At 37.4% G+C, this 21829-nt stretch overlaps 1 protein-coding gene across 1 annotated transcript in view; it reads left to right on the top strand.

The window, feature by feature from the left end:
- The window catches only part of ARID4A (AT-rich interaction domain 4A), a 76063-nt gene that overhangs the window by 45875 nt on the left and 8359 nt on the right, over positions 1 to 21829 (top strand). The window contains 9 exon segments of the mRNA XM_017872203.1: positions 446 to 518; positions 2094 to 2188; positions 2677 to 2774; positions 3307 to 3538; positions 6589 to 6839; positions 9563 to 9760; positions 15434 to 15518; positions 17205 to 17346; positions 20494 to 21624. Coding sequence (XP_017727692.1) covers positions 446 to 518; positions 2094 to 2188; positions 2677 to 2774; positions 3307 to 3538; positions 6589 to 6839; positions 9563 to 9760; positions 15434 to 15518; positions 17205 to 17346; positions 20494 to 21624 — 2305 coding nt within the window.

The raw sequence follows: 21829 nt of genomic DNA, 5'->3' as shown, positions 1-21829 counted from the left end.
CATCTGACAATAACAAAACCTATTATATTTATATGAAAATTACTTTTATATGTAAATATATGATATAATGAACATGTATCATGATTGTGCTTATCTGCCAGTATATTTGCGTGGGCCACATAGTACTTTTAAGGGGCTTAGAAAAAAATACCAGGTGAGGTGAAAACGTAACACTCCCATTTTATTCCTGAATGTTTTCCTCTTGGCTAATCTTAGTCCTTACAGTGATATTCAAAGGTAGAGTTAGACTGGTAAATGGAGTGAAGGGTAGACATTTTATATCTTCATAAATATGACTTAAAATGTGGCATCGTAGGATATTGAGAAAATTCAGATTTTCAGCTTTATTAAAATTTGATGACTTTACATTGGGTTCACAAAAATAAAAGAAGACGTATCTTTTCCAGTTCACTGCGCCGTACATTTATATATTTTATCTTTACAGCCTGAGGAAGAACTTGATCCTGAAGAGAGGGACAACTTCCTCCAGCAGCTTTATAAGTTTATGGAAGACAGAGGTATTTTCATGCTCATTATTTTAAAGTAGTCATTTATTTTACATGTTTACATTCTAGGTATATGCATTGTTTTTGTTAGTATTGCAGATAAACAGTTTTGGATTTTATTTATTTATTTATTTTGAGACAGGTTCTTGCTTTGATGCCCAGGCTGGAGTGCAGTGATTTGCTCCTGGCTTACTGCAGCCTTGACCTCCTGGGCTCAAGTGATCCTCCTGCCTCAGCCTCTCGAGTAGCTGGGACTACAGGCATGTGCCACCATACCTAGCTAATTTTTTATTTTTCTATTTTTTGTAGAGACGGGTTTGGCCATATTGCCCAGGCTGGTCTCAAACTCCTGGCCTCAAGTGATCCTCTTACCTCTGCCTCCCAAAGTGCTGAGATTACAACTGTGAACCACCATGCCTGTCTAGTTTTGGATTTTAAATAAATCCTAGAATCAGTTACACCTGACAGTAGTAAAATATTTGGAATTAAACTGTGAATACCTAATTTACATAGAAACAAGTGAGAAAGTATTTTGATACAATTTAGTTTTCCCTGTCACTTATAAAACTAAAGAATATTCTGATATTTCAGAAATAGAAAGTGACCAGTTATAATGTTAATCTGCATATCCACTAATTGCTAATGCTGTATTTGTGGTAAATAAACTGGATAAACTAGCGTGATCCTTGTTCTCAGCAAATTAAACATAATAGGAGACCAATTGTTATCTGAAAAGGATGAGATTTCTAATATCGGTAGAATAATAGAACAATTATAAACCATCCTACTCCTTGGCATTTGTTAGTCCTGGAAAATCTTAAGATAAATTGGTCCTAAACATTCTGTGTGGCCTTCAGAAATCATCCTTCAGATTACTGCTAACAGTCTTAACATTTGTGTCAAAGCAGTGAAAATGAAACCAAGGTGTAAATCTTACCTTTTCTATTGTGTTTGTTTATGCCTAAACTTTTTTTTTTTTTTTTTTTTTGAGACAGAGTCTTGCTCTGTCACTCAAGCTGGAGTGCAGTGGCATGAACATGGCTCCCTCCAGCCTCCACTTCCTGGGCTCAAGCAATCCTCCCACTTCAGGCTCCTGAGTACCTGGGACCACAGGTGCACACCACCACACTCAGCTAATGTTTTCCTTTTAATTTTTGTAGAGACAGGATATCGCCATGTTGCCCAGGCTGGTCTCAAACTCCTGAGCCCAAGTGATCTTCCTGCCTTAGGCTCCCAAAGTGCTGGGGTTACAGGTGTGAGCTGCTGCACCCAGCCCTATGCCCAAGCTTCTTGAACCAGCAACATTGTTGGCCACACCATGCAGTGTTTGGTTTTACTCATTTCATTCACAGTTAAAGAGGTGGCGTTATTAGTTTTAGAAGTATAACACCTAAAATCTGAAGATCCCCACAAAGGCTATATAAATAATGGAGAGCGTATCTTATGTTGTCTTACATTGTTTAAGGCTCTTTAAATATGTGCCTCTCATTAATGAAATTTGGGAAATTAGAAGTTGACAGCTTTGTTTTCAAATTAGTATTTCTCATTTGAATAAACATTTTATTTCTACCTACTTACATTGAAAAGGTACTCCAATCAACAAACCACCTGTTTTGGGCTATAAAGATCTCAATCTCTTCAAACTCTTCAGACTGGTTTATCATCAGGGTGGATGTGACAATGTAAGTATAACACTGCTCTTTGAAACATGTATTGATGTCATAAAAAGGTAAATTATCTTATATTGCATTATATGCACATTGGATAATAAATACATTTCCTTAATGAACATAGAATATTAGGGTAAAGATTATTTCCTGGCCAGGCACGGTGGCTCACACCTGTAATCCCAGCATTTTGGGAGGCTGAGGCGGGTGGATTGCTTGAGCTCAGGAGTTCGAGACCAGCCTGGGCAACATGGTGAAACCCTATCTCAACAAAAATTAGCCAGGTGTGGTGTCGCATGCCTGTGGTCCCAACTACTCGGGAAGCTGAGGTGGGAGGATCACTTGAGCCCAGGAAGTCGAGGCTGCAGTGAGCCCTAATTGCACCACTGCACTCCAGCCTGGGCGACAGAGTGAGACCCTGTCTCAAAAAAAAAAAAAAAAAAAAGGAAAAAAAAAAAATTAATTCCCTTTGCAAATGTTAACATAAAAACTTAATTTTCCAGATTGATAGTGGTGCTGTATGGAAGCAAATTTATATGGACCTTGGCATTCCTATTTTGAATTCAGCTGCTTCCTACAATGTAAAAACTGCTTATAGAAAGTAAGTAGTATAGTTTATTCATCAAAGAATATATATTTATAGGAAATATTTTCCATTTACTTTGTTAACAAGAATACATCAATCTAGGAACATTAAAGTTAGAGAAAGTATATAAAAAGGTTTAGGTTGACAGATACTTGTGATTGAAAGTTATTTCAGTGCATCAAATCTTATTTACTTACTTCTTATGTTGTCCTGATTTCCTTTCCAAAAGCAAGATGCAGACAGTGTCTGCGATTATGATACATATTATAGAGCTACATCTTTTGGGGTGAACAGCCTTCATATCAAAACTTACGATAGTTATGTTTAGTTATCACAAGCTCAGACGTCTCAGGATGGCATTTTATGATGAGTTTTTCTGTTTATAATTCTATCTAAAACACCAAGAAAATAATAACACAGAAAATAGCAACACAAAATTTTTTTTAAATTACTGGGCTTTACTTTTTAAAAATGTGTTTAATAACATGTGAATTCAAGTTAAATGCAAAGACTGTAAGATTTCTTAAATGAAATATTGTTTGTTTAGGTATCTGTATGGTTTTGAGGAGTACTGCCGTTCGGCAAATATTCAGTTCAGAACTATTCATCACCATGAACCAAAAGTAAAAGAGGAAAAAAAAGACTTAGAAGAATCAATGGAAGAGACTCTCAAATTAGATCAAGAAATGCCTTTAACAGAAGTGAAGAGTGAACCTGAGGAAAATATTGATTCAAACAGTGAAAGTGAAAGAGAAGAGATAGAATTAAAATCTCCAAGGGTGAGTTCTTAATACTAGTTTTATCTGGTTTAAGTATTACTTAAAATTTTTTATTATAGCCATTTTCATATATACACAAAATACAGTGAACCTAGCTTATTTTCCAGTATTTAATGCTGCTTAGCTAACTACTTTTTTCTAAATATATTGTATATTTTCTCTACCTGAAAACCCTTCCTTCTGTTTTCTGTTTATGTTCGATCAAGTCATTCTCATCTGGGATGAATCTCAGATATTCCTTTTCCAAGTCTTTTGCTAAAGTATCACCTCATTGAAGGCTATCTCGGTCACCTTATCTGAAATTGTAACCTGCCTCCTCTCTTTGGAACTCTCAGTCCCTCTAATGTTGCTCCTATTTGTAATTTACTTATTCTGTTTATTGTGATTATCTATTTTGCCCCACTCTACACAAGAATCACACTCCACAAGGTCAGGGGTTAGTGTTTATTTCGTTTATTGACAGATCCCAGGCATTTAGAATAGTGCCTGGCACATAATAAAAGCTTATTAAATAGATGTTGAATAAATGAATCACCTCTTTATAGCGCCTGTGCCCTGAACTAGATGGTATCTTGTCTTTGTCTGTAACTTTATAGCACACTGTGTGGCTGTAGTGATGTGTGCATGTACGCTGGTTGTATCTTCCAACTCTGCTCCTTCTTTCCTTTAATATATAAAGTCTGTTTAGGAATTGTCATCTAGCATTTGGATCAGTGTCCAGTGATGTTTACATAGTAGGATTTATCAAGTTTTAGAAAGAGAAAGGAATTTACCGCACCATCAAAGAAGTTTAATTACTATAATATGTCTTATTTTTTGGTGGAATCATATTTAATGAAAAAGAATGTGAAATTTCTTTCTCTTATAGTCCAGAAACCAGTTGTTAAAACTGTTCATTCTTTCATGTGGTAAATGGAATCTTCTAGTGAATGTCATGAAGTTTCCAAATTGGTTTTTTCTTTTCTTTTCTTAATTTTTTTTTAAATTGTGGTAAGTACATATAACATAAAATTTGCCACCTTAACTCTTTTCAAGTGTACATTTCATTGGCATTAAGTACATTCTCACTGTTGCATAAGCGTCACCACCATCCAGTTCCAGAATATTTTTACCTTGCAAAACTGAAATTCTGTACCCATTAAACAGTAACTCCTCATTCTTCCCCAAACCCCTAGCAACCACAATTTTACTTTCTGTACCTATGAATTTGATATTCTAGGTATCTTTATATAAGTGAAATCATACAGTGTTTGTCCTTTTGTACTGGCTTATTCACTCAGCATAATATCTGCAAGACATTATGTTGTAGCACGTATGAGAATTTCCTTCCTTTTTAAAGGTGAATAATATTTTATTGTATGTATTGTGGACATACTTTCTTGTCATTACCTAAAAACTTTCCGCGTCCTACATAAAATATCTGCAATGTGCTGTCTAATATAGATGAACCATAAATTTACATTCTCCAAAATTTTCTCCCAATTTTTTACTATTTTAAAAAGTGCTGTAATACATTTGCTTGTAAAAATATCCTCATCACTTATCCACATATATAAGCCAGGCTTCTAAAAATAGCATTTCTCACCTGTAGTCCCAGCTACTCAGGAGGCTGAGGCAGGAGGATCGCTTGAAACCAGGAGGCAGAGGTTGTAGTGAGCCAAGATTGCACCACTGTACTCTAGCCTAGGTGATAGAGCGAGACTCCATCTCAAAAAAATGAATAAATAAATAAAAATGGTACTTCTGGGAAAAAGGCATACAGATCCAAATTTTATAGCAGTTGTTTTCATTCATTTACCTACAGATATTTTAAAAGCACCTGCTAGGCCGGGTGCGGTGGCTCACGCCTATAATCCCAGCACTTTGGGAGGCCGAGGCGGGCGGATCACAAGGTCAAGAGATCAAGACCATCCTGGCCACATGGTGAAACCCCGTCTCTACTAAAAATACAAAAATTAGCTGGGCATGGTGGCGCGCTCCTGTAGTCCCAGCTACTCATGAGGCCGAGGCCGGAGAATCGCTTGAACCTGGGAGGTAGAGGTTGCAGTGAGCTGAGATCATACCACTGCACTCCAGCCTGGCGACACAGTGAGACTCTGTCTCAAAAAAAAAAAAAAAAAAAACACCTGCTATGTGCCAGCCACTGTGTAGATCTGAGGAAGATGGAAGTGCCGTCTTGAAACTTGCATGCTAGTGCTTTATGATAGAAAAAAATTTCTTTTTCTGCCTTTAAAGTGTAAATAGCACATAGCCAGCAACTAGGGAAAGCATTTGTTTACTGAGATATTAATTGTATCCTAATGCTTCCTAAGTTGCTGGCTGTTTATCTGCTTTATTCCAAGAAGAGGAGAATTCTGCCAGTGTATAAAAGTTGTCTTGAAATAGAACCTAGGAGATAGTGAAATTGCTCACCAGTCATGATCACTTCAGCATTCAGTGGGCTAGATAGAAGCTAGTGGGGGTAAAACATATTGCTGTTGTCCCAGCGAACTCTCCAGATACTCATTCAAAGAAGTCTCCTCACTTTTTTGTGCCATTGATGGAATTCAGTCCTTTTAAAATGTAGTCATCCACAAATACAGTGACAGTGTAAATTTTGTCTTACTGAGCTGTAGAATTAAAGACCACAGAGCTTTTAAAGAAGCAAAATTCAGGGGATTGGTTTTATTATTGTTACGTTTTATCATTAACATTAGATAATTTATTTTAAATTTTCATTACAGTTGAGGAGTAATAAAAGTGAGATAAAATGATGTAGTAAACAAAGGAGACAGTTTTTATTTCTTTTTTGTTGTTTCCTTTTTTCACTCAAACAGATTCTGACATTTCTTAAGTAGTATGTAGCCAAAGTGGACCTGGACATAATTAAGTAATTTATATTAGTTATTCTTTTACTTTCAAAAGGAAGAGAAATGTACCTTTGAGTTGGTTTTCAGGGCCGTGTTTCAAGCCAGAGTCATTGCTGTGAAGGTTAAAGGAAAAGATGTTTTTTCCTGCTTTTTTCCCCTTTATAGTGATAGCTATTTTAAAGTTTTTATCACCTCTACTAGGGACGAAGGAGAATTGCTCGAGATATAAATTCTATTAAAAAGGAAATTGAAGAAGAGAAAACAGAAGACAAATTAAAAGACAGTGATACAGAAAATAAGGATGTAGATGATGACTATGAAACTGCAGAGAAAAAAGAAAATGAGCTACTACTGGGGAGAAAAAATACGCCAAAGCAAAAAGAGAAGAAAATTAAAAAACAGGAGGATTCTGACAAAGATTCAGATGAAGAGGAAGAGAAAAGCCAAGAGAGGTACATTATCTTATGTTTGTTCTCCAGAAGCACCTGTCTGGGGTACAACAGCACTTTGTTCCTGCTTAGAGATTCAGGTTTAAGGGAATGTTTTCTTATTGGGACTTCCGTTCCTCTTGTCTAATGAAGGTGAGACACATTGTGAAGATGATGTGTATTGCCTTTCGGAATCGGAGAATATACTGGTCGCACCATTTTAATAGCACTTGTGCCCTAAACAGTGGCCTCAAAGAAGGCTGCGCCACCCAGTCAAAAGAAAGGTCCTGCAGTTGACAGCAGGGAAGGGAGCTGGAGAAAAATGGAGGAAGTGGACAAGAGGAAACAGCGACAGCAAAAATTCCATTTTAAAAAAGGTACAATGTGGGAAAGCTAACAAACACATGGGTGCACAGTACTAGCAGATGTTTCTGTGTGTTAGCTTTAAGACATTTTCCTTTTTCAAGTTATTGTATTAGATTAAGTGGCATGCACCCCTGATTCTAGTTTGGAAAATACATTCTTGCCCCACATCACAACAATAAATTTTAGATTTTTTAATGTCCATCCTGTTTGCTGTTGAGTAAAACCTGTATTCTTTTTTTTCTATGTATTAGACAAGTATGGACTGAACTGACTTAAAAATAGTCAAAGATTAGGCAGTCCAACAGGATCGAGGTAGTCTCTGACCAAGGTATTAGCTGTTTCTGTAAGCGTTGAGAAATGGATTTACTAATTTTAGGACACTACTAAAAATGAATTTTAACTGAGCAACAACATAACACACTTACTTGTAATACCAGCTCTCTTCCATAGTTATTTTTCTATTATTATATGATGTTAATTTTTCTAGAAATTTGAGTTGTTAAGCCAAATTTGGGAAAACTGACCTGCCATTGAGATAATAAATATTTGGAAAAATAGTATGATTAGTGAATGGGAGAGGTAATTTGATTTAATACAAGTAGGCACAGGAGCTATTACAATTACATGTGAACTAGGTTAGTGAGTTAAAAAAAGGTTCTGTAATGACATATAATTAAGATTAGGAAAAGTAGGAGGAAATAATTGGAGTTGAGTATAATGATATGAGTGTAGAATTTTAAATATTTGGACAAAAAAATTTAACCAAAGGTGAACCACTTAAAAAGTAGAGCCTAATTGGCCGGGCGCAGTGTCTCACACCTGTAATCCTAGCATTTTGGGAGGCTGCGGCAGGCGGATCATGAGGTCAGGAGATCAAGACCATCCTGGCTAACACGGTGAAACCCCATCTCTACTAAAATACAAAATTAGCCAGGAGTGGTGGTGGACACCTGTATTCCCAGCTACTCGGGAGGCTGAGGCAGGAGAATGGCATGAACCTGGGAGGCGGACCTTGCAGTAAATCAAGATTGTGCCGCTGCACTCCATCCAGTCTAGGTAACAGAGTGAGACTCTGTCTCAAAAAAAAAAAAAGGAAGGCCTAATTATAGTTTGAAGCTTTGTGAAAAGCTTTGAAGCTTTTTGTGAAAAACATCAAAATACGTATATTGAAATATGTATATAACACATATAAAACATATAATACGTCTATGTAAAATGTGATTTAAAAAGACTATAACTGCTATGTAAATGGAGATTTATTTTAGAGAAAATTTCACAGACTTGAATATGAAGAACAATATTATCTTAAAGTAGTTTTTCTCATAATGTTTTGAATTTACCTCATCAGTCTATTATTGGAAGGTGTCCTCCAAGAGAAAACATTCCTACTGCAAATGGGCTGTCAAAGCTTTATGTCAGGACCCCCAGGGGTCACCAAAATAATGCCCTATATTTATTACAGAGAACAATACTACTTGTTGAGCTTTTAATGCTTGTGACACTAGAATGATCTTTGATGCAGTTCTCTTGGAGTCTTTACAGCATTGATACACAGTGTTTTATTATAAAATATTAAAAGTATTTTTAGACCTCCCTGTGTTAATCTTCTTTATACCTTATTATCAATACAAAGAAAAACTGATGGAATATGAGTAAACAAATATAATTCAACACAAATGTAAAGCTTTGTTCTTGTGGTGCTATCCTACAGTGTCAGCAAGTGACCTAATACTCAAATTTCTTTTCTTTGTTAGGGTTGGGAAACCTTTAAAATATAAATTAGTTTAAAAGACATGGCTACTAAGGTAGATAGCCCTTGCTTATTATTTTGCCCACTAAAAAAACTGGTCTTGCCAAGAACTATTCTAATTATGGTAGTAAAGCAGATTTAAGAAAATTCAGTTGCAGGAAGTTACAAAATATCCTTAGATCTTTTTTTACATATAAGGTGGCACTTAAATATGAATTCTGAAGAATTTTTTCAGAGCATATTTTTCTTATTTTGTTTTGTCAAAAGTGATTTGTTTGATTACAGATCATCATTAGCTGGCACTTAAATACAAATCCTAAATAATTTTTTCAGAGCATATTTTTCTTTCTTTGTTTTGTCGGAAGTGATTTGTTTGATTACAGATCATCATTAGCTGTGACTTGATTGGCTTTTTAAAAGTATGGATTTACTTTGGTGCACCTTTACGTAATAAATTCCTTAGTAAGTAGGCCACAGAAATCTTCTCCTTCTCCTCCTTCTTCTCCTCCTCCACTGATATGTTATTAAGGTAATATTTAGGTTGTGAATAATCTACCTGTTGAATTCTTTTAGCATATTTTATTCTCCATTAAGTTATTAGTAGCATTATCAATATTATAACTTACTGCAGGGAAGAAACTGAAAGCAAATGTGACTCTGAGGGAGAGGAAGATGAGGAAGACATGGAACCCTGCCTAACAGGAACCAAAGTGAAAGTGAAATACGGACGAGGGAAGACTCAGAAAATTTATGAAGCCAGTATTAAAAGCACTGAAATTGATGATGGAGAAGTTTTATATTTGGTACATTACTATGGATGGAATGTCAGGTAAGCAAGAAAGTATTTTCTTACTATTGAAATTTTTTCAGTGGTTAAATAGAACATCAATTTAATGTTGTGAAGAGTGAAAGCAAGTGATGGTATATATTTACAAAGCACACCTTGATTCTGAATTTTCCAAGACTTTGACATTCCTGCTGTTACACTAGCAGTGTTAGTGCTTCTAGCCAGAGACTACCAGGATCACACCTGTAGTTAGAACAAGTTACATTTATTACTCATTTATAGTGAGGAAGAACACACAGCAAGAGGAACCATAGGGCATCTTAGTAATAAGGTGTTAAATGAATCAACAGAGGCTCAAGGCACCACCTTTGGAAAACAATAATTCATAATTCTGTGGAGACATATTACTGAATATGAGCAGGGAGCCAGGCCCACAGTTTCCAACTGTGCAGTATTTGTTTGTTTCATTAATCAGAAATCAAGCCTGTGTCAAGCACTGTAATAATTCTAAGTCAACTAATTAATAAAACAGAATGTTAAAACTTAGATTTGGTCTTCCATTAGATTATTTTGGGGAGGGTTTAAGAAAGGCAGGGCATGGTGGCTCGTGCCTGTAATACCAGCACTTTGGGAGGTGGAGGCAGAAGGACTGCTTGAGGCCAGGAGTTTGAGACCAGACCTGGCAACGTAGTTAGACCCTCATCTGTACAAAAAATTAAAATTAAAAATTAGCCTGGCATTGTGGCACGTACCTGTAGTCCCAGCTACCCAGAAGGCTGAGGTGAGAGGATCACTGGAGCCCAGGAGTTGGAGGCTGCAATGAGCTATGATCATGCCACTGTACTCCAGCCTGGATTATGGAGCAAAACCCTGTCTCTTATTAAAAAAAAAAAGAAAAAAAAAAAGGGATTTTGCTCCATATTGGATCCTGTCAGGAAGCTGGGGTAATTATAATTGGTTTTCTTAATAAATCTTATCTAGAAGGAGAGACAGACCAAGGTAACACTATAACTGGTAAAGAAACAGCAATCACTCACATTAGTCAAGAAAAAAAAGATGTCGTTTTTGTGACTTGGACAATGTTCCTGTTTTTTCTGTGTTCAGACACAGAAAAAAGTGGTCTTGTTTTTGTTTTGATACATCATGGTCACAGAATGGACTTGTCTGATGTTGATGCTCTTTGAAATTGTTCATGTTTCAATAGCAGGATAGTGTGGCCTAGCTATGAGTGCCAGACTAGCTCCAAGCAACACCAAGGCCCAACTGATAGTGCCAGGCAAATTCCTAAATGTCGGGGGCTGCCTTTCTTGTTCTCTTTTACAAAATCTGGCATGTTTAATATCTCTGGTTGCCCTGTATTTATTTGGAGCCAGACTGCTCCTGGGTTTCTCTATACACTAGATGTGAGCTCTGTTATGACTCAAATCCCTCATCTCTAAACTGGGAAAAATACAGTTCCTATTTTGTAGAGGTGTTGTATAATGCAGTAGTTCCCTCTCATCTGCTGGAAATGTGTTCCAAGACCCCCAGTGGCTGCTGAAACCTCAGATAGTACTGAATCCTATATATCCTATCATTTTTCCTATACATACATACCTACAATAAAGTTTAATTTATAAATTAAGCACAGTAAGAGATTAACAATAATAATAAAATACAGCAATTATAACAATATATTGTAATAAAAGTTATATGAATGTAGTCTTTCTCTCTCTCAAAATATCTTAATATTTTTGGACCATGGATAATTGAACTGTGCTGTGGCCAAGCAGGGACTACTGTAGTGATAATATTTGTATTAAGATGTAAATACTTAGAATCATGCCTGGCACTTAGTGCTCCATGAATGTTAACTGTTTTGTTTTCTTTACAATGTGTTGCTGAATTCAGGGGAAAAGGACTATATCTTAGCAACTTTCAGTCATTATATTTCCAGTTGCATCACGATAGCCTTCTTTCTTCCTCAGATTCTTATTTAGTTCACAACTATCCACTCCTGTTTCACATCTGTATATGTCTGTGTTCTGCTTTCTAGAATTTCCCATATCATCTTTCTTTCTTATCTCTTTAATGTTTTACTTTATGACTCTTCTCAGCAGTCATTTTATTATACACTCAGGTTTTGGATTGGTCATCTCCCTAATTCGTTACTTAACTGGTACTCTCCTGGTTCATGGTTTTTCATTGTTCTTGTCTACTCCTAAAAGCTGGTATAATTCTGGCCTGTTCATTGAGATGAAGCCACCATGGTTCCTAAAGAATTTAGCCAGATTCCTGAAAGGGAGTATCTGCAAGTGTAAGAAGTGTGAGAACAGTCCTGGTCTCTCACTGAGAAATCCTGGGACTGTCCTTGGTTAGTAGTATTAGTGCTAGAAGTACCTACATGGTATACTGCTTTGTCCAGTGTCGCCAGGACCAAGTACACTAAAAATCAGGCTTGTGCTTCTTGGTTGTCTGATACCTCCTTTGGAATTGTGGAATTGGATAGAGTTATCCCTTTGTTAGCCCTGGATCAGATACATAACTCTCTTATTGCACTTACCAGACTATACTTGATTTTACCCTATGTCTGTCTTTTATAACAGACTATGGGTTGCATGAGAGCATGGGCCATGTTTATTCTCTACGTACTTCCTGATACAGTGCATACTAGTAGGCCCTCAGTATATGTTCAGATGAATAAACATTTCCATATAAGTTAACAAAGTACAGATATTTAAAGGCCTAGTACAATGCTCATAGCCAGTCCCATTTTAGAAACTAGATACTGTGTTAATGAGGTGAGAGATAGTTTTCAAATCATAGTACAGGTAGTTCCCAACTTACAGTGGTTCAACTTCAATTTTTTTTAATTTAAAATGGTTCAAAAGCTATATGCATTCAGTAGAAGCTATACTTAGAATTTTGATTTTTTTTTTTTTTTTAAGACGGAGTCTTGCTTTGTCACCAGGCTGGAGTACAGTGGTGCGATCTGGGCTCACTGCAACCTCCGCCTCCTGGGTTCAAGCGATTCTCCTGCCTCAGCATCCCCAGCCTCCCAAGTAGCTGGGGTTACAGATGCATGCCACCACGCCCAGCTAATTTTTGTATTTTTAGTAGAGATGGGGTTTCGCCATGTTGGCCAGGATGGTCTCGATCTCTTGATCTTGTGATCCGCCCGCCTCGGCCTCCCAAAGTGCTGGGATTACAGGCGTGAACCACTGCACCCGGCCTGAATTTTGATTTTTTTTTTTTTACTGGTCTAGTGATATGCAGTATGATGCTCTCTCATCAGACTGTGCAGTGGTGGCAAGCCACATCAAGGAGCGAAGAAACCATGAGACTAATCAACCAATACTGTACAGTGTATTCAATAAATTACATGAGATATTTTAGACTTTATTACAGAATAGACTTCATGTTAGATGATTTTGCTCAACTGTAGGCTAATATAAGTGTTCTGAGCATGTTTAAGGTAGGCTAAGCTAAGCTGTGATGTTCAGTAGGCTAGATGTATTAAATGCATTTTTCGACTTAGGATATTTTCAATTTGTGATGAGTTTATCAGGACATAATGGCATCATAAGTAAAGGAGCATCTGTATAGGTAGTCATGGTACCATGTCAGCTGAAATACATGCATACAGGAACCATGTCCTTACTTTGTACATCTCCATGGTAACTGGTTTACAAAGCAAGAATATCGTTTCCAGATACATGAGTTTCTATTAACACGCTACAGTCTAAAGCAAGTTTGTCCAACCCGTGGCCCACAGGCCATATGCAGCCCGGGATGGCCTTGAATGTGGCTCAACTCAAATTCATAAACTTTCTTAAAACATGAGAGTTTTTTTGTTTGTGTGGGTATTTTTTCTTTTTTTTTTTTTTTTTTTTTTTGAGACGGAGTTCGCTCTGCGCCCAGGCGGAGTGCAATGGCCGATCTCATCTCACTGCAAGCCCCGCCTACCGGGATTACGCCATTCCCTGCGTCAGCCCTCCAACGTACTGGGACTACAGGCGCCCGCCACGTCGCCGGCTAGTTTTTGTATTCTTTTCCTTAGTGGGACGGGGTTTCACCCGTGTTCCAGGATTGGTCTCGATCTCCTGCCTGTATCCCGCCCCGTCTCGGCTCCCAATGCGGATTAAGGCTTGAGCCACCGCGTCCCGGCCCGGCGTACTTTTCTCTTTCTTTTTCTTTTTTTCTTTTTTTTTTTTTGCTCATCCTATATCGATTGTGTTATTTTATGTTTGGCCCAAGACAATTCTTCTTCTTCCAGTGTGACCCAGAGAAGCCAAACGATTGGACACTCCTGGTCTAAAGCAAGGACTGCCTGTAGTTTCTTCAATTAAGTGTACATATTTTTAGATTTTGACTTAATTCTATAAATACTTGTATATTTATATAATTCAAAAACTGTTATTTAGTTCCAGAAAACTTAATTTCTTATTTGCCCCTGATTAGTCACTTGGACTATAGACTTTCAGCAGTGATAGTAATCATTTGAGAAGGCCAGATGCAGTGGCTCATACCTATAATCCTAGCACTTTGGGAGGCTGAGGTGGGCAGATCACTTGAGCTCTGGAATTCAAGACCAGCCTGGGCAACATGGCAAAACCCCTGTCTCTATAAAAATTACAAAAATTAGCTTGGTGCAATGGTGTACACCCATGGTCTCATCTACTCAGGAGGCTGAGGTGGGAGGATCATCTGAGCCCAGGGGATCATGCCTCTGCACTCCATCCTGGCAACAGAGTGAGACCCCCTCTCAAAAAAATTGCTGGTCCAGTGGCTCACCCCTGTAATGCCAGCCCTTTGGGAGGCCAAGGTGAGCAGATCACCTGAGGTCAGAAATTCAAGACCAGCCTGGTCAACATGGCGAAACCCTGTCTCTACGAAAAATAAAAAATTAGCTGGGTGTGGTGGGCACCTGTAATCCCAGATACTCGGGAGGCTGAGGCATGAGAATCACTTGAACCCAGGAGGCAGAGGTTGCAGTGAGCCAAGATGGCACCATTGCATGCCAGTCTGGGCAACAACATTGAAACTGTCCCCCCAAAATTAAAATTAAATTAAAATAAATTTAAAATAAAATTTTAAGTAAAAGTTTAGGGGAAATGAGTTTTCAACTTGAGCTAAACAGAATAAACTTAGATAAAGGAGGTGAAATACAGATACCTCTAAAAAATTTCAGAGTCCTAAAGGCAATGTAGTTCAGAAGAAAATTTTATTGGAAATACTAGACTAGAGACTAATTTTTTATGTTTTTACTAGAGACTAGAGAGAGTGTTGAGGAGGAAAAGGAAGTTGAAATGGACTTGATAAAATAACCTGAAACTGATCACTTTGCAAATCTGAATTTATCTGACTAGCTTTCTATTATTCATTCAATAGAACGAATTCTAGTGCAGAATCTGATTATAAGCTCAAGTCTGTAAAAGCTGTAGAAAACAAAGCAGTTCAGATTGTCTTGAATCTAGAGTTTGCTTTCCAAGACCTCCTTCTAAACCTGTTAACTCTTAAATCCTCTTGCCTTTCCCTAGTGGTTATACAAAATACCTAGTAGAGTTATTGGCACATGTTACCAGCAAACCAGCCCCTGTGCCCTTCATATTCTTGCCAACACTAAGAACAAACTATTTAGTCTGTCTCACTGTTGTTTTTGTTTGGTGAATACATTTCAAAATGGTTATAATTTATGAAGTTTGTACATATTCTTTTTTTTTGTTTGTTTTTAAGGTATGATGAGTGGGTGAAGGCTGACAGGATAATCTGGCCTTTGGACAAAGGTGGACCAAAGAAAAAACAGAAGAAAAAAGCAAAAGTATGTTTGTAGATTTATGTCCCTTATAATATGTATAGGAATTATTCAAATTGTATTGTGTGTTTTTTAAGACTTTTTAGTTTTAGGTTTATACCAAGATTAAGAACAAGGTATATAGACCTCCCATGTACTCTCTGCCCCATACCTGCATAGTCTTCCCAAATTGTCAACATCCCCCACCAGAGTGGGGTATTTGTTACAACTGATGTGCCTACATTGACACATTATTGTCACCCAGAGTACATCATTTACATTAGGGTTCACCGTTGGTGGTGTGTATGCTATGGATTTTGATAAATATATAATGACATGGATCTACCACTATAGTATCATATAGAGTAACTTTACTGCCCTAAAAGTCCTTTATATTCTGTTTATTCTTACCCCCACCCCAACCCCTGACAACTACTGACATTTTACTCTCTCCATCATTTTTTCCATTTCGAGAATATCATATAATTGTAATCATACACCATATAGCCTTTTTAGATTGGCTTCTTTTGCTTAGTAATATGCATATACGATATTGTGTTTGTTTAATAAATCTTTTTATTGTAATAATCATCTTGGCCGGGTGTGGTGGCTCACGCCTGTAATCCTAGCACTTTGGGAGGCTGAGGTGGGCAGATCACGAGGTCAGGAGATCAAGACCATCCTGGCTAACACGGTGAAACTCTGTCTCTACTGAAAATACAAAAAATTAGCCAGGCGTGGTGGCAAGCACCTGTAGTCCCAGCTACTCGGAAGACTGAGGCAGGAGAATGGCGTGAACCCGGGAGGCGGAGCTTGCAGTGAGCCGAGATGGCGCCACTGCACTCCAGCCTGGGCAACAGAGCAAGACTCCGTCTCAAAAAAAAAAAAAAAAAAAATCTTGATTCTTGAAAGTTAATTGTGATCTTTTCTTTATAACCCAGGAGCTTAAAAGTAACACATTACCACATTGTTTTGGCAAAAGTGAAAACCAGCAACCCTTAGGACATGACTTTCAAACTCATATTCCCGTAGAGGCTTTATAGGAGAAGGATGAAGTAGGACTAACCGTGACAAACGAGAGGACACATTCCTCATTTAGACAGAATGGAACTAACCACTCTGCTGTGGGAATGCAGACCCAGGGTTGCCAGATTTTAGGATTTTTTAAGACCACTATATTTCTTAAAATGTGAAATTTGACTTTTAAATGCTAGAAGCCAATACTAAAATTTTAAAACACATATATACTGGCCAGTTGTGCCCTCACCCACACCCTCAGTTGTCAAGCTTTGCTGTAGAGATTTGCCCATGGTTTTGTCTACTGGATGATAGATATCTTTCCTTTCTGCAGGGGATAGTAGGGAACAGTGGGGAGTGCTGAATGGTTGTATAGCCTTCTAATACTCTGACGCTGACCATCACAATATAATTCCAGTATTACAAATTGTACAATATTGTATCTATGTAAATACAAAATACGTTAGAAATTCAGAAGTGGAGGATTATATACCAATTTCAGTGACACTAATGTTAATAAGTGCCGATAACCTCTCAGACCAGCCAGAAAACTCTTGATCCTTCTATAAGCACAGACTAGGAAGTGACATATAAAATATCAAACCTTTTTTGAGATGTAGTTTTCTTTGGATAAGTAGAATGTTCATTTTTCATAAAGCATTGGCCCTTCTCATACATTTTGTTGTTGTTGCCCAGAATAAAGAAGATAGTGAAAAGGACGAAAAGAGAGATGAGGAGAGGCAGAAGTCAAAACGGGGACGACCTCCTTTAAAATCAACCCTTTCATCAAACATGCCGTATGGCTTATCTAAGACAGCAAACAGTGAAGGAAAATCAGGTACCAGAAGTGCTCGCAGCAATATACCAGACAGCTCACCTCTGTCAAATGGAATGGAAGGTGCTCGATTTTGAGGATGGCTGACTTTAAAAGAAATAACATAAATAATAAAACTTCCATTGTGTGAAATATTCACAGTACAGGTTGAGTATCCCTTGCCCAAAATGCTTGGGACTAGAAGTGTTTTTGATTTTTTGATTTTTTTTTTTTTATTATTTTTGAATATTGCATATACATAGTGAGCTATCTTGGGGATAGGACCCAAGTCTAAACATGAAAATTAGTGCTTCATATACACCTTATACACATAGCCTGAAAGTAATTTTATACCATATTTTTAATAGTTTTGTTCATGAAATAAAGATTGTGTACTTTGAACCATCAGAAATCAAAGGTATAACTGTCTCAGCCACCCATGTGAACAGTCTGTGATTTTTTGGCATCACTGTTATTCTTGACTCTGAATTTATATGCCACCTACTGATAAGTAATTTTCTTACACTTACACATAATTACATAACAGTAAAACATATGACTTACAATTAATACAGTGGAAAAATAGTGTGTGTAAGGAAACTAAGCAGCGAGGTAGCATCACCAGAATATCTGTACTGGCTGCTAAACAACAATGACAACAAACAGCAGGCTTTCAATCTCCACCTACGATGCCGTGTTTTCATTAAAAGGTTACCTGTACACTAGCCTGGGGCTGCCGAAGACAGTTGTGTACCTGTGTTTGGATGCAATCTGTCCCATGAGGTCAGGTGTGAAATTTTCTACTTGGGGCGTCATGTTGGTGCCCAAAAAGTTTTGGAATTTGGAGCATTTTGGATTTCAGATTTTTGGACTAGGGGTGTTCAACCTGTAAATCACCTAGGTTTTAATCTCATATGATTGAAACTATAAAATTTGATTTGAAGAAAATATTTTGCTGTATCATTTTATTTGAAATTTAGTGATGTTTTCATTTAGGAATACTTTTCTCATAAATATCTTAAAATAATATATTTTAATAGAAGGTGAATTGACAATCCATGCATCCTAATGTGTGCTACACTTTCCCTCAAAGCCTGTACCAGTGTCTTCTATAAATTCAATGCTGTTCACCTGGGATCTTTCAGCAAAGCTGGAACCATGTGGTTCTAAGAGAACACAGACTACTGTGGTACAGGCATGTTTTATAATGAGTATAGGTGAACATATTTTATTCTGCTTGTACTCATTTTCCCCACTTTTCTACCTCTGTGTACTTTTAAATGTAATTAAGAAATTATAGGCTGAGCGCAGTGGTTCATGCCTGTAATCCAGCACCTTGGGAGGCTGAGGCAGAAGGATCACTTGAGCCCAGGAGTTCCAGACCAGCCAGGGCAATATAGTGAGACCCCATCTTTACGAAAAAAATTAAAAAATTAGCCAGGCATGGTGGTGTGCACCTGTGGTCCCAGCTACTCAGAAGGCTGAGGTGGGAGGATTGCTTGAGTCTGGGAGGTCAAGGCTACAGCAAGTGTAATCATATCATTGCACTCCACCCTGGGTAGCAGAGCGAGACCCCACCTTACTCTGTCGCCCAGGCTGGAGTGTAGTGGCGCAATCTCAGCTCCCTGCAACCTCCAACTCCTGGGTTCGAGCAGTTTTCCCGCCTCAGCCTCCCAAGTAGCTGGGACCGCAGGTGTGCACCACCATACCTGGCTGATTTTTGTATTTTTAGTAGCAACGGGGTTTTACTATGTTAACCAGGCTGGTCTCACACTCTTGACCTCAAGTGATCTACCCGCCTCAGCCTCCTAAAGTGCTGGAATTACAGGCATGAGCCACTGTGCCCAGGCCCAAAAAAAGAAATTTTAAATGGTTGTCTTACATAAAAATGTCTCTTCTTTCAAGAAAAAAGCTATACTGAACTACATGTTTGCTATTAGTACATGTGGTGCTTGTGTGCAAATTATAAAAGGACATCCTTCCTCTTTACTGCCATCTGCTGACAAGAAAGATGTCCACAAAGTGAAAGGTACTAGAAGGCATAACTGTGTTCAGTGTCCAGTCTACAAAACTACATACCAGCCTTATTAAACTACCACTGAAAGGGATTTTTTAAAACATGAAAATGAATTCTACATTCTGTTTATGATAAAACCACAAAATAAAATTGTATACACCTTTTCACTTAAAAATTCGTGTTTGCAGTTTTGAACTTCTTGAGGATATGAGCACCATGTGGACAAGATTTTTATATTTTTTACATCCTATACAGTCTTAGAACCCTACTTTATTATTTTACATGTTCCTTTACTTACAGGGAATAATTTTTGTTTCCTGTACTTTCTTGTTTGTTAAGAATATTTAAAGTTTTGAGGATTCCAGTTGCCCATTTTAAAAACTTTTCTTGCTGGGCGCCATGGCTCATGCCTGTAATCCCAGCACTTTGGGAGGCTGACATGGGTGGATCACTTGAGGTCAGGAGTTTGAGACCAGCCTGGCCAACATGACAAAACCCCGTCTCTACTAAAAATACAAAAATTAGCCGGGCGTGGTGGCCCGCGCCTATCCCAGCTCCTCAGGAGGCTGAGGCAGGAGAATGGCTTGAACCGGGTAGGCGGAGCTTGCAGTGAGCCGAGATCACGCCACTGCACTCCAGCCTGGGTGACCGAGTGAGACTGTGTCTTAAAAAAAAAAAAAGAAAGAAAAGGAAAGGAAAGAAAAAAAACTTTTCTTTCCACAATAATTTTAAGTAGAATGTCATATTCCTTTCTTAGGATACAAAATGCCCATCACATGTCCCTCCTAGATACTATCTCAAACCACTTAACAAATTAACTTCATGTCTAGGATGTCTAGGTACTAATCCTTTGATTTTTTTTTTAAGGACTCTTGTACCTAAATATGATACTGGGGAATATTGCAAAATAGCTTTTCATATAGATTTGAGTTAGTAATACGCAATATAATATATTTTTACTTGGAGCTTAATGTAGTTTCCCCTCCCCCTCAAATTCTTGGCACAAATGTTATGATTTGTTTTATATCAGAAATTTCTACAGGGAGGTATTCAGAGGTACATGATTAATATTTTATTATTTTGGTAAGATTTTATTATAAAATTACATTGGTAATATAAAAGCCTGCATAATATAATAATATTTCCTCTTACAGACTCTTGTTCATCTGATAGTGAAGCAGAAGATGCTTTAGAAAAGAATCTAATAAATGAAGAACTTTCTCTTAAAGATGAACTAGAAAAAAATGAAAATTTGAATGATGATAAGCTAGATGAAGAAAATCCAAAGATTTCTGCACACATATTAAAAGAAAATGATAGGACTCAGATGCAGCCTTTAGAAACCCTGAAGTTAGAAGTTGGAGAGAATGAACAAATAGTACAGATTTTTGGAAACAAAGTGGAACAAGCAGAAGAAGTTAAGAAAGAAGCTGAAAAATCTCCAAAAGGAAAGGGAAGACGAAGCAAGACAAAAGATCTTTCTTTAGAAATTATAAAGATTTCATCATTTGGCCAGAATGAAGCAGGAAGTGAACCTCATATAGAGGCTCGTAGTCTTGAATTGTCTTCATTAGACAATAAAAACTTCTCTTCTGCTACAGAAGATGAAATTGACCAATGTGTGAAAGAAAAGAAGTTGAAACGGAAAATACTAGGACAATCATCACCAGAGAAAAAAATAAGAATTGAGAATGGAATGGAAATGACAACTACTGTATCTCAAGAAAGGACCAGTGATTGTATTGGATCTGAGGGAATGAAAAAGTTAAATTTTGAACAGCATTTTGAAAGAGAAAATGAAGGAATGCCATCATTGATAGCAGAGTCAAACCAATGCATCCAACAACTGACTAGTGAAAGATTTGATAGTCCAGCTGAAGAAACTGTAAATATTCCACTAAAAGAAGATGAGGATGCAATGCCTCTGATTGGGCCTGAAACCTTGGTTTGCCATGAAGTAGATTTGGATGATTTGGATGAAAAGGATAAGACCAGCATTGAGGATGTAGCAGTTGAAAGCTCTGAGTCTAACTCTCTTGTTTCTATTCCACCTGCCCTACCTCCTGTAGTCCAACATAACTTTTCAGTAGCTTCACCACTTACTCTTAGTCAAGATGAGTCTCGAAGCGTAAAAAGTGAGAGTGATATAACGATTGAAGTTGATAGTATTGCTGAAGAATCTCAAGAAGGTCTTTGTGAGAGGGAATCGGCAAATGGATTTGAAACTAATGTTGCCTCTGGTACCTGTAGTATAATTGTACAAGAGAGAGAGAGCAGAGAGAAGGGTAAGGACTTTCTAGGGAAAAGTTAGTGTTTATATGTAAACCAAAATTAAAACTGTTGAGTTTTAGGTACTGTTGATCTGTAAAGTACTTTCTTTTCTTTTCTCTCTTCTTAAAAAAAGAAATGTCAGTGTAGTCTGTTGAATAAATATACTTCCTCTTGTTTTTTTTTTTTTTTTTTTTTCCTTTTCCTTTTTTCCCTTTTTTT

This window comes from Rhinopithecus bieti, unplaced genomic scaffold (assembly GCF_001698545.2).
Source record: "Rhinopithecus bieti isolate Rb0 unplaced genomic scaffold, ASM169854v2 scaffold_6717, whole genome shotgun sequence".
NCBI lineage: Eukaryota > Metazoa > Chordata > Mammalia > Primates > Cercopithecidae > Rhinopithecus > Rhinopithecus bieti.
This window is presented reverse-complemented; position numbering and strand designations above follow the sequence as displayed.